General features: G+C 43.9%; 1 protein-coding gene across 1 annotated transcript in view; it reads left to right on the forward strand.

The window, feature by feature from the left end:
• The window catches only part of LOC128687553 (glutamate-gated chloride channel-like), a 68,426-nt gene that overhangs the window by 20,203 nt on the left and 34,701 nt on the right, over window positions 1-13,522 (forward strand). The window contains exons 5-6 of the mRNA XM_053775019.2: window positions 10,979-11,061; window positions 12,042-12,176. Of these exons, the coding sequence (XP_053630994.1) occupies window positions 10,979-11,061; window positions 12,042-12,176 (218 nt within the window). The remainder of the gene's footprint in view (window positions 1-10,978; window positions 11,062-12,041; window positions 12,177-13,522) is intronic.

Consider the following 13,522-nt stretch of genomic DNA (forward strand, 5'->3'; position numbering starts at 1 on the left):
AGTAGTGGTCAAGATAGACTTACTGAAAGCAGTGGTCAAGACAGACTTACTGAAAGTAGTGGTCAAGATAGACTTACTGAAAGTAGTGGTCAAGATAGACTTACTGAAAGTAGTGGTCAAGACAGACTTACTGAAAGTAGTGGTCAAGACAGACTTACTGAAAGTAGTGGTCAAGATAGACTTACTGAAAGTAGTGGTCAAGACAGACTTACTGAAAGTAGTGGTCAAGATAGACTTACTGAAAGCAGTGGTCAAGACAGACTTACTGAAAGTAGTGGTCAAGACAGACTTACTGAAAGTAGTGGTCAAGATAGACTTACTGAAAGTAGTGGTCAAGACAGACTTACTGAAAATAGTGGTCAAGATAGACTTACTGAAAGCAGTGGTCAAGACAGACTTACTGAAAGTAGTGGTCAAGATAGACTTACTGAAAGTAGTGGTCAAGATAGACTTACTGAAAGCAGTGGTCAAGACAGACTTACTGAAAGTAGTGGTCAAGACAGACGTACTGAAAGCAGTGGTCAAGACAGACTTACTGAAAGCAGTGGTCAAGATAGACTTACTGAAAGCAGTGGTCAAGACAGACTTACTGAAAGCAGTGGTCAAGATAGACTTACTGAAAGCAGTGGTCAAGACAGACTTACTGAAAGCAGTGGTCAAGATAGACTTACTGAAAGCAGTGGTCAAAACAGACTTACTGAAAGTAGTGGTCAAGACAGACTTACTGAAAGCAGTGGTCAAGACAGACGTACTGAAAGCAGTGGTCAAGACAGACTTACTGAAAGCAGTGGTCAAGATAGACTTACTGAAAGCAGTGGTCAAGACAGACTTACGGAAAGCAGTGGTCAAGACAGACTTACGGAAAGCAGTGGTCAAGACAGACTTACGGAAAGCAGTGGTCAAGACAGACTTACTGAAAGCAGTGGTCAAGATAGACTTACTGAAAGCAGTGGTCAAGACAGACTTACTGAAAGCAGTGGTCAAGATAGACTTACTGAAAGCAGTGGTCAAGACAGACTTACTGAAAGCAGTGGTCAAGATAGACTTACTGAAAGCAGTGGTCAAGACAGACTTACTGAAAGTAGTGGTCAAGACAGACTTACTGAAAGCAGTGGTCAAGACAGACGTACTGAAAGCAGTGGTCAAGACAGACTTACTGAAAGCAGTGGTCAAGATAGACTTACTGAAAGCAGTGGTCAAGACAGACTTACGGAAAGCAGTGGTCAAGACAGACTTACGGAAAGCAGTGGTCAAGACAGACTTACGGAAAGCAGTGGTCAAGACAGACTTACGGAAAGCAGTGGTCAAGACAGACTTACGGAAAGCAGTGGTCAAGACAGACTTACGGAAAGCAGTGGTCAAGACAGACTTACGGAAAGCAGTGGTCAAGACAGACTTACGGAAAGCAGTGGTCAAGACAGACTTACGGAAAGCAGTGGTCAAGATAGACTTACTGAAAGCAGTGGTCAAGACAGACTTACGGAAAGCAGTGGTCAAGACAGACTTACGGAAAGCAGTGGTCAAGACAGACTTACGGAAAGCAGTGGTCAAGACAGACTTACTGAAAGCAGTGGTCAAGATAGACTTACTGAAAGCAGTGGTCAAGACAGACTTACGGAAAGCAGTGGTCAAGACAGACTTACGGAAAGCAGTGGTCAAGACAGACTTACGGAAAGCAGTGGTCAAGACAGACTTACGGAAAGCAGTGGTCAAGACAGACTTACGGAAAGCAGTGGTCAAGACAGACTTACGGAAAGCAGTGGTCAAGACAGACTTACGGAAAGCAGTGGTCAAGACAGACTTACGGAAAGCAGTGGTCAAGACAGACTTACGGAAAGCAGTGGTCAAGATAGACTTACTGAAAGCAGTGGTCAAGACAGACTTACGGAAAGCAGTGGTCAAGACAGACTTACGGAAAGCAGTGGTCAAGACAGACTTACGGAAAGCAGTGGTCAAGACAGACTTACTGAAAGCAGTGGTCAAGATAGACTTACTGAAAGCAGTGGTCAAGACAGACTTACGGAAAGCAGTGGTCAAGACAGACTTACGGAAAGCAGTGGTCAAGACAGACTTACGGAAAGCAGTGGTCAAGACAGACTTACGGAAAGCAGTGGTCAAGACAGACTTACGGAAAGCAGTGGTCAAGACAGACTTACGGAAAGCAGTGGTCAAGACAGACTTACGGAAAGCAGTGGTCAAGACAGACTTACGGAAAGCAGTGGTCAAGACAGACTTACGGAAAGCAGTGGTCAAGACAGACTTACGGAAAGCAGTGGTCAAGACAGACTTACGGAAAGCAGTGGTCAAGACAGACTTATGGAAAGCAGTGGTCAAGACAGACTTACGGAAAGCAGTGGTCAAGATAGACTTACTGAAAGTAGTGGTCAAGATAGACTTACTGAAAGCAGTGGTCAAGACAGACTTACGGAAAGCAGTGGTCAAGACAGACTTACTGAAAGCAGTGGTCAAGATAGACTTACTGAAAGCAGTGGTCAAGACAGACTTACGGAAAGCAGTGGTCAAGACAGACTTACGGAAAGCAGTGGTCAAGACAGACTTACGGAAAGCAGTGGTCAAGACAGACTTACTGAAAGCAGTGGTCAAGATAGACTTACTGAAAGCAGTGGTCAAGACAGACTTACGGAAAGCAGTGGTCAAGACAGACTTACGGAAAGCAGTGGTCAAGACAGACTTACGGAAAGCAGTGGTCAAGACAGACTTACGGAAAGCAGTGGTCAAGACAGACTTACGGAAAGCAGTGGTCAAGACAGACTTACTGAAAGCAGTGGTCAAGACAGACTTACGGAAAGCAGTGGTCAAGATAGACTTACTGAAAGCAGTGGTCAAGACAGACTTTAGGAATTACTGAAAGTCTTTCAGTAATTCCTTAAGTGATGAAGACAGTTTCACAGTGACACTGAGGTAGTGATGTTTGTCCACTGAAGACAACAGCAACAATGATAACAATAACAGCAACAATGATAACAATAACAGCAACAATGATAACAATAACAGCAACAACAATAATAACAAGAATTATAACCACAAAAATAATAACAATAACATCAGCAAGAACAATAACAACAGAAATGACAACAGCAGAAATATCAGCAACAATGACGACAACAAAAGTAGCATCAACAACAGCAACATCAACTACAGTAACAACAACAACAGTAACAACAACAACAGTAACAACAACAACAGCAACATCAACTACAGTAACAACAACAACAGTAACAACAACTACAGTAACAACAACTACAGTAACAACAACAACAGTAACATCAACTACAGTAACAACAACTACAGTAACAACAACTACAGTAACAACAACAACAACAGTAACAACAACTACAGTAACAACAACTACAGTAACAACAACTACAGTAACAACAACAACAGTAACAACAACAACAGTAACATCAACTACAGTAACAACAACAACAGTAACAACAACTACAGTAACAACAACTACAGTAACAACAACAACAGTAACAACAACAACAGTAACATCAACTACAGTAACAACAACAACAGTAACAACAACTACAGTAACAACAACTACAGTAACAACAACAACAGTAACAACAACTACAGTAACAACAACAACAGTAACAACAACTACAGTAACAACAACAACAGTAACAACAACAACAGTAACATCAACTACAGTAACAACAACTACAGTAACAACAACTACAGTAACAACAACTACAGTAACAACAACAACAGTAACATCAACTACAGTAACAACAACTACAGTAACAACAACTACAGTAACAACAACTACAGTAACAACAACTACAGTAACAACAACAACAGTAACAACAACAACAGTAACAACAACAACAGTAACAACAACTACAGTAACAACAACAACAGTAACAACAACAACAGTAACATCAACTACAGTAACAACAACTACAGTAACAACAACAACAGTAACAACAACTACAGTAACAACAACAACAGTAACAACAACAACAGTAACAACAACAACAGTAACAACAACTACAGTAACAACAACAACAGTAACAACAACAACAGTAACAACAACTACAGTAACAACAACAACAGTAACAACAACAACAGTAACAACAACAACAGTAACAACAACTACAGTAACAACAATAACAGTAACAACAACAACAGTAACAACAACAACAGTAACAACAACTACAGTAACAACAACAACAGTAACAACAACAACAGTAACAACAACAACAGTAACAACAACTACAGTAACAACAACAACAGTAACAACAACTACAGTAACAACAACAACAGTAACAACAACAACAGTAACAACAACAACAGTAACAACAACTACAGTAACAACAACAACAGTAACAACAACAACAGTAACAACAACAGTAACAACAACAACAGTAACAACAACTACAGTAACAACAACAACAGTAACAACAACTACAGTAACAACAACAACAGTAACAACAACTACAGTAACAACAACTACAGTAACAACAACAACAGTAACATCAACTACAGTAACAACAACAACAGTAACAACAACTACAGTAACAACAACAACAGTAACAACAACTACAGTAACAACAACAACAGTAACAACAACTACAGTAACAACAACAACAGTAACATCAACTACAGTAACAACCAATATAACAAAAAACAAAAAAGCGTCAACAGCAACAACAACGACAACAAAAATATCAAAAGCAATAATCACAGAGTGGTGGCAGCGAGATTGCCAGGCAGAGAGGATGCCAGGCAGCGAAAGTGCCAGTAAGCGAGGGTGCCACTCACCGAGGGTGCCAGTAAGCGAGGGTGCCACTCACCGAGGGTGCCAGTAAGCGAGGGTGCCACTCACCGAGGGTGCCAGACATCATCAACCATAACTGCAGCTCTCAGCACCAGCAATTAAATCAAAGACCACTTGTGTGCAGGCAAAGCTTTGCAGGGACACAGCTAAATCTGACCTGAGCAGGCCTAGGGAGCTATATCTTCCTAAGCAGGCCTAGGGAGCTATATCTTCCTAAGCAGGCCTAGGGAGCTATATCTGCCTAAGCAGGCATAGGGAACTATAACTGCCTGAGCAGGTCTAGGGAGCTATATCTGCCTAAGCAGGCATAGGGAACTATAACTGCCTGAGCAGGCCTAGGGAGCTATATCTTCCTAAGCAGGCCTAGGGAACTATAACTGCCTGAGCAGGTCTAGGGAGCTATATCTGCCTAAGCAGGCATAGGGAACTATAACTGCCTGAGCAGGTCTAGGGAGCTATATCTGCCTAAGCAGGCATAGGGAACTATAACTGCCTGAGCAGGCCTAGGGAGCTATATCTTCCTAAGCAGGCCTAGGGAACTATAACTGCCTGAGCAGGTCTAGGGAGCTATATCTGCCTAAGCAGGCCTAGGGAGCTATATCTGCCTAAGCAGGCCTAGGCAACTATAACTGCCTGAGCAGGCCTAGGGAGCTATATCTGCCTAAGCGGGCCTAGGGAGCTATATCTGCCTAAGCAGGCCTAGGGAACTATAACTGCCTGAGCAGGCCTAGGGAGCTACATCTGCCTGAGCAGGCCTAGGGAGCTATAGCTGCCTGAGTTGGCCTAGGCAGAGTTAATTAGCAAATGCCACTTAAGCAACAATTTCCACCTCTTAACAAAATTCTTGACCAGAGTAATTACTTAACCACTTACCAACCTAAAGTGGGCATAAAAGAACCCAACTCCTCCCCTTGGTGAGCCACTTGCAAGTCTACAATATCAAAAGTAGTTAGAAACTTATATCAGGAAAGTTTCCTGAGGACTCAGTAAAAATCAGTTAAAAAAATATAGAATTAATAAGTGTCAGCGAAGCAACCTTAAGTGGCTGTCAGAATTTTTTATTTTTTTTTTCGTTTCTTCCTGCAACTTTTTGATTTTATTATCAAAGAATTTTCAAAGCTGCTCACCCCACATGATAATCAAGGTGAAGCTGCCCACCCCACATGATAATCAAGGTGAAGCTGCCCACCCCACATGATAATCAAGGTGAAGCTGCCCACCCCACATGATAATCAAGGTGAAGCTGCCCACCCCACATGATAATCAAGGTGAAGCTGCCCACCCCACATGATAATCAAGGTGAAGCTGCCCACCCCACATGATAATCAAGGTGTAGCTGCCAACCCCACATGATAATCAATGTGAAACTGCCCACCCCACATGATAATCAAGGTGAAGCTGCCAACCCCACATGATAATCAATGTGAAGCTGCCCACCCCACATGATAATCAAGATGAAGCTGCCCACCCCACATGATAAGCAAGGTGAAGCTGCCAACCCCACATGATAATCAAGGTGAAGCTGCCCACCCCACATGATAATCAAGGTGAAGCTGCCCACCCCACATGATAATCAAGATGAAGCTGCCCACCCCACATGATAATCAAGGTAAAGCTGCCCACCCCACATGATAATCAAGGTAAAGCTGCGCACCCCACATGATAATCAAGATGACGCTGCCCACCCCACATGATAATCAAGGTAAAGCTGCCCACCCCACATGATAATCAAGGTAAAGCTGCCCACCCCACATGATAATCAAGGTAAAGCTGCCCACCCCACATGATAATCAAGGTAAAGCTGCCCACCCCACATGATAATCAAGGTGAAGCTGCCCACCCCACATGATAATCAAGGTAAAGCTGCCCACCCCACATGATAATCAAGGTGAAGCTTCCCACCCCACATGATAATCAAGGTTAAGCTGCCCACCCCACATGATAATCAAGTTAAAGCTGCCCACCCCACATTATAATCAAGGTGAAGCTGCCCACCCCACATGATAATCAAGGTAAAGCTGCCCATCCCACATTATAATCAAGGTGAAGCTGCCCATCCCACATGATAATTAAGGTAAAGCTGCCCACCCCACATGATAATCAAGGTGAAGCTGCCCACCTCACATGATAATCAAGGTAAAGCTGCCCACTCCACATGATAATTAAGGTAAAGCTGCCCACCCCACATGATAATCAAGGTGAAGCTGCCCACCCCACATAATAATCAAGGTGAAGCTGCCCACCCCACATAATCAAGGTGAAGCTGCCCATCTCACATGATAATCAAGGTAAAGCTGCCCACCCCACATGATAATGAAGGTAAAGCTGCCCACCCCACATGATAATGAAGGTGAAGCTGCCCACCTCACATGATAATCAAGGTAAAGCTGCCCACCCCACATGATAATTAAGGTAAAGCTGCCCACCCCACATGATAATCAAGGTGAAGCTGCCCACCTCACATGATAATCAATGTAAAGCTGCCCACTCCACATGATAATTAAGGTAAAGCTGCCCACCCCACATGATAATCAAGGTGAAGCTGCCCACCCCACATGATAATCAAGGTGAAGCTGCCCACCCCACATAATCAAGGTGAAGCTGCCCATCTCACATGATAATCAAGGTAAAGCTGACCACCCCACATGATAATCAAGGTAAAGCTGCCCACCCCACATGATAATGAAGGTGAAGCTGCCCACCTCAAATGATAATCGAGGTAAAGCTGCCCACCCAACATGATAATTAAGGTAAAGCTGCCCACCCCACATGATAATCAAGGTGAAGCTGCCCACCTCACATGATAATCAAGGTAAAGCTGCCCACCCCGCATGATAATCAAGTTAAAGCTGCCCACCCCACATGATAATCAAGGTAAAGCTGCCCACCCCACATGATAATCAAGGTGATGCTGCCCACCTTACATGATAATCAAGGTGAAGCTGCCCACCCCACATGATAATCAAGGTAAAGCTGCCCACCCCACATGATAATCAAGGTAAAGCTGCCCACCTCACATGATAATCAAGGTGAAGCTGCCCACCCCACATGATAATCAAGGTGAAGCTGCCCACCCCACATGATAATCAAGGTGAAGCTGCCCACCCCACATGATAATCAAGGAGAAGCTGCCCACCCCACATGATAATCAAGGTGAAGCTGCCCACCCCACATGATAATCAAGGTAAAGCTGCCCACACTACATGATAATCAAGGTGAAGCTGCCCACCCCACATGATAATCAAGGTGAAGCTGCCCACCCCACATGATAATCAAGGTGAAGCTGCCCACCCCACATGATAATCAAGGTGAAGCTGCCCACCCCACATGATAATCAAGGTAAAGCTGCCCACCCCACATGATAATCAAGGTGAAGCTGCCCACCCCACATGATAATCAAGGTGAAGCTGCCCACCCCACATGATAATCAAGGTGAAGCTGCCAACCCCACATGATAATCAATGTGAAGCTGCCCACCCCACATGATAATCAAGGTGAAGCTGCCCACGCCACATGATAATCAAGGTGAAGCTGCCCACTACATATAATTAAGGAGCAGAAAACGAAGCAGAAATGGAAGAGACTGACCAAGAGAAAGAAACTTTCGTAATCTTTCAATCAGAGAGAGAGAGAGAGAGAGAGAGAGAGAGAGAGAGAGAGAGAGAGAGAGAGAGAGAGAGAGAGAGAGAGAGAGAGAGAGAGAGAGGGAGGGAGGGAGAGAGCATACTACTCACCTCTAGGAGCAGCATACAGTGGTTATACACTTGTTATACTCCCGACTATACTGCCTAAAATACAGAAACAATATATATTTTCTATATATCCCTCATTATATCTTAAAACACCTAAAATGTGATATACTTGAAATCCCAACGAAAGAATTTACTTAAAATAATAGGAGATTTACGAAGCGTATTGGGGGGATTCACGGAGGATGATGGGAGGTATATAGAGTATTGTGGGAGGAATTATGGAGGAAAGTGAGGGATTTTTGGAGGGTATTGGAAGTATTTATTGGGTACAAAAATACAATTGATGTCATTGCTGCTATTGCTGCTACTACTACTACTATTGCTACTACTACTACTACTACTACTATTGCTACTACTACTACAACTACTACTACTACTACTACTACTACTACTAATACTACTATTACTACTAGCGGTTATGCTTCAGCTTTATACGTCATTAGTAAGGCCTCACCTAGATTATGCAGCTCAGTTCTGGTCTCCATTTTACAAAATGGATATAAGTTCGTTAGAAAACATTCAGCGACGAATGACAAAATTAATTCATTGCATTAGAAATCTTCCGTATGAAGAGAGATTGAATCCCCTTAAATTACATTCACTTGTAAGACTAAGAATGAGAGGAGACATGATCGAAGTGTACAAGTGGAAGATGGGTATTAATAAAGGGGATATTATTAAGGTCTTGAGGATATCTCTCCAAGAGAAAACCCAAAATAATGGATTTAAATTACACAAGTTTAGATTTAGAAAGGATATAGGAAAGTATTCTGTTGGAAATAGGGTAGTTGATGAGTGGAACAGTCTGCCTAGTAGGGTTATTGAGGGTAAAACCTTGGGTAGTTTCAAATTTAGGTTGGATAAATACATGAGTGAGAGGCGTTGGATTTGAGTGGGACTTGTACATGAGTTAATAGAATTATCACAGGTTGACTCACGAAATCGTAATGACACGATTGCAAACAAACCATACCACGGGCGGGATTTGAACCCGCGGTCAGAGAGTCTCAAAACTCCAGACCGTCACGTTAGCCACTGGACCAGCTAGCCACAATAAGATTCGTCCAACTAGGTATATTTCTACACCATAGGAAGGTTAGCATAGACACCACTGTGACCACAAATGCAAGTTTTTACAGACGAATCTCCAGCTAGCGTGGCCGTGACGAACTCTAGCTCAAGTCCCCTCAAAGCCGTTAACATGACTCACGAAATCGTAATGACACGATTGCAAACAAACTATACCACGAGCGGGATTTGAACCCGGGATTTGAACTTGCATTTGTAGTCACAGTGGTGCCTGTGCTAACCTTCCTATGGTGTAGAAATATACCTAGTTGGATGAATCTTATTGTGGCTAGCTGGTCCAGTGGCTAACGCGACGGTCTGAAGTTTTGAGACTCTCTGACCGCGGGTTCAAATCCCGCCCGTGGTATGATTATCACAGCTTGTTCTTTGGGTAGAATTGAAAATTGAGTTGGGCAAATATTCTGTTAGTGGGATGGATTGTAAGGACCTGCCTAGTATGGGCTAACAGGCCTGCTGCAGTGCTCCTCCTTTCTTATGTTCTTATGTACCACTATTACTACTTCTGCTGCTAATACTACAAATGGATATAAACGCACTGGAAAACGTACAGAGGAGGATGACAAAGATGATCCCATGTATCAAAAATCTTCCCTATGAGGATAGACTGAGGGCCCTGAATCTGCACTCTCTAGAAAGGCGTAGAATTAGGGGGGATATGATCGAGATGTATAAATGGAAAACAGGAATAAATAAAGGGGATGTAAATAGCGTGCTGAAAATTTCCAGCCAAGACAGGACTCGAAGCAATCGTTTCAAGTTGGAAAAATTCAGATTCAGGAAGGATATAGGAAAGCACTGGTTTGGTAATAGTTGTGGATGAGTGGAACAAACTCCCGAGTACAGTTTTCAGGCTAAAACGTTGTGTAGTTTTAAAAATAGGTTAGATAAATGCATAAGTGGGTGTGGGTGGGTGTGAGTTCGACCTGACTAGATTGTGCTACTAGGTCTGATACCGTGTTCCTTCAGTAAGTGGAAGTGGCCTGACTACGTGGGTCATTGGTCTAAGCCTGGTGGTGACACGGACCTGCTTCGCATGGGTCAGTAGGCCTGCTGCAGTGTTCCTTCTTTCTTATGTACTACTACTGCTACTACTGCTGCTACTGCTACTACTACAACTACTACTACTACTACTAATAATAATAATAATAACAATACCCCTAATTAATAACTCGAATATAAATTATTAACTGACAATAATATCTCTCCTTTATTTTCTCCCCCTTCCCAATCCACCTCATTCCTCTCCCTTCCCTCCTCCCTATCCCTTCCCTCTTCCCACTCCTTTCCCTCCTCTCATTCCTTTTCCTCCTCCCTCACGTTTCCCTACTTACAGGATATCGTTAACGTTATCGTGTCCAATGGATCTGAAGTTGTATCCTCTGGACACCCAGTTGTGTGAGCTGCTTATGGCTTCATGTGAGTACCTTCTCTTAACTCGACGAATATTAACCTTCCCTTATCCATCTTTCTGCCTATACACACTTTTCTATCTGTGTATATATATATATATATATATATATATATATATATATATATATATATATATATATATATATATATATATATATATATATATATATATATATATATATATATATATATATATATATATATATATATATATATATATATATATATATATATATCAACAGGTAAAACTGGACCCGCCTCTTCACTGGTCGCCACTAAGTCCACTCTATGAGCTTTATCATACCTCTTCTTAAAGCTATGTATGGTTACTGCCTCTATTACCTCATTTTCCAGGCTATTCCACTTCCTGACAACTCTATGGCTAAAGAAATACTTCCTAACATCCCTCTGACTCATCTGAGTCTTTAACTTCCAACTATGATCCCTTGTATCTGTGTCCCATCTCTGGAACATCCTGTCTCTGTCCACCTTGTCGATTCCTCTCAATATTTTATATGTCGTTGTCATGTCTCCCCTAACCTTCCTGTCCTGTGTCGTCAGGTCGATTTTCCTTAACCTCTCCTCGTAGGACATACCCCTTAACTGTGTGTGTGTGTGTGTGTTAGTTAGTTACCATTCTGTCCTAGGCACATGTCGATTAGACATGCGTGTGTGTGTATGTGTGTGTGTACTCACCTAGTTGTACTCACCTAGTTGAGGTTGTAGGGGTCGAGTCCGAGCTCCTGGCCCCGCCTCTTCACTGGTCGCTTCTAGGTCACTCTCCCTGAACCGTGAGCTTTATCATACCTCTGCTTAAAGCTATGTATGGATCCTGCCTCCACTACATCGCTTCCCAAACTATTGTGTGTGTGTGTGTGTGTGTGTGTGTGTGTGTGTGTGTGTGTGTGTGTGTGTGTGTGTGTGTGTGTGTGTGTGTGTGTGTGCAATGAAAATAATAATTGTCTCTGTGACTGTGGTGGAGACAGACGGGTGGACCACAGAGGACCTGGTGTTTCTGTGGGAGAAGAACGAGCCTATCCAGGTGACGAAGAACCTTCACCTGCCCCGCTTCACCCTCGAGCACTTCGTTACTGAGTACTGTAACAGCAAGACCAACACAGGTACGTGTGTAGGGGGATAACCAGGGGTGTGGGGTAACTGCACAACACGAGGTGTGCCTTGACCACACGGGGTGTGATAAGCACATGAGGTGTAGGATGATAGGTAACACGGGGTGTGGGGTGACCACATAACACAGGGTGTGGGGTGACCACACAGCACGGGGTGTAGGGAGACCACACAGCACTGGGTGTGGGGTGACCACACAACACAGGGTGTGGGGAGACCACACAGCACTGGGTGTGGGGTGACCACACAACACAGGGTGTAGGGAGACCACACAGCACTGGGTGTGAGGTGACCACACAACACAGGGTGTGGGGAGACCACACAGCACTGGGTGTGGGGTGACCACACAACACAGGGTGTGGGGAGACCACACAGCACTGGGTGTGCGGTGACAACACAACACAGGGTGTAGGGAGACCACACAGCACTGGGTGTGCGGTGACAACACAACACAGGGTGTAGGGAGACCACACAGCACTGGGTGTGGGGTGACAACACAACACAGGGTGTGGGGAGACCACACAGCACTGGGTGTGGGGTGACCACACAACACAGGGTGTGGGGAGACCACACAGCACTGGGTGTGGGGTGACCACACAACACAGGGTGTAGGGAGACCACACAGCACTGGGTGTGCGGTGACAACACAACACAGGGTGTAGGGAGACCACACAGCACTGGGTGTGGGGTGACAACACAACACAGGGTGTAGGGAGACCCACACAGCACTGGGTGTGCGGTGACAATACAACACAGGGTGTGGGGAGACCACACAGCACTGGGTGTGCGGTGACAACACAACACAGGGTGTAGGGAGACCACACAGCACTGGGTGTGGGGTGACAACACAACACAGGGTGTGGGGAGACCACACAGCACTGGGTGTGGGGTGACAACACAACACAGGGTGTAGGGAGACCACACAGCACTGGGTGTGGGGTGACAACACAACACAGGGTGTGGGGAGACCACACAGCACTGGGTGTGCGGTGACAACACAACACAGGGTGTGGGGAGACCACACAGCACTGGGTGTGGGGTGACAACACAACACAGGGTGTATGGGTGACTACACGACACTGAGAGACATTTCTCTCAGCGTACATATGCGCTGAGAGAAATGCCTCTCAGTATATACATATATCCCATAACTATGCATATTCACAGACTTGACGTAAGTACTAATAAATGTTATTAATATTTTGTAAAAAACTACAGACCTTGTGGAAAGTAACTATTATTATTATTATTATTATTATTATTATTATTATTATTATTACTATTTTTATTATTATTATTATTATTGTTGTTGTTGTTGTTGTTGCTGTTGTTGTTGTTG

The sequence above is a fragment of the Cherax quadricarinatus genome, chromosome 11 (assembly GCF_038502225.1).
Source record: "Cherax quadricarinatus isolate ZL_2023a chromosome 11, ASM3850222v1, whole genome shotgun sequence".
Lineage (NCBI taxonomy): Eukaryota > Metazoa > Arthropoda > Malacostraca > Decapoda > Parastacidae > Cherax > Cherax quadricarinatus.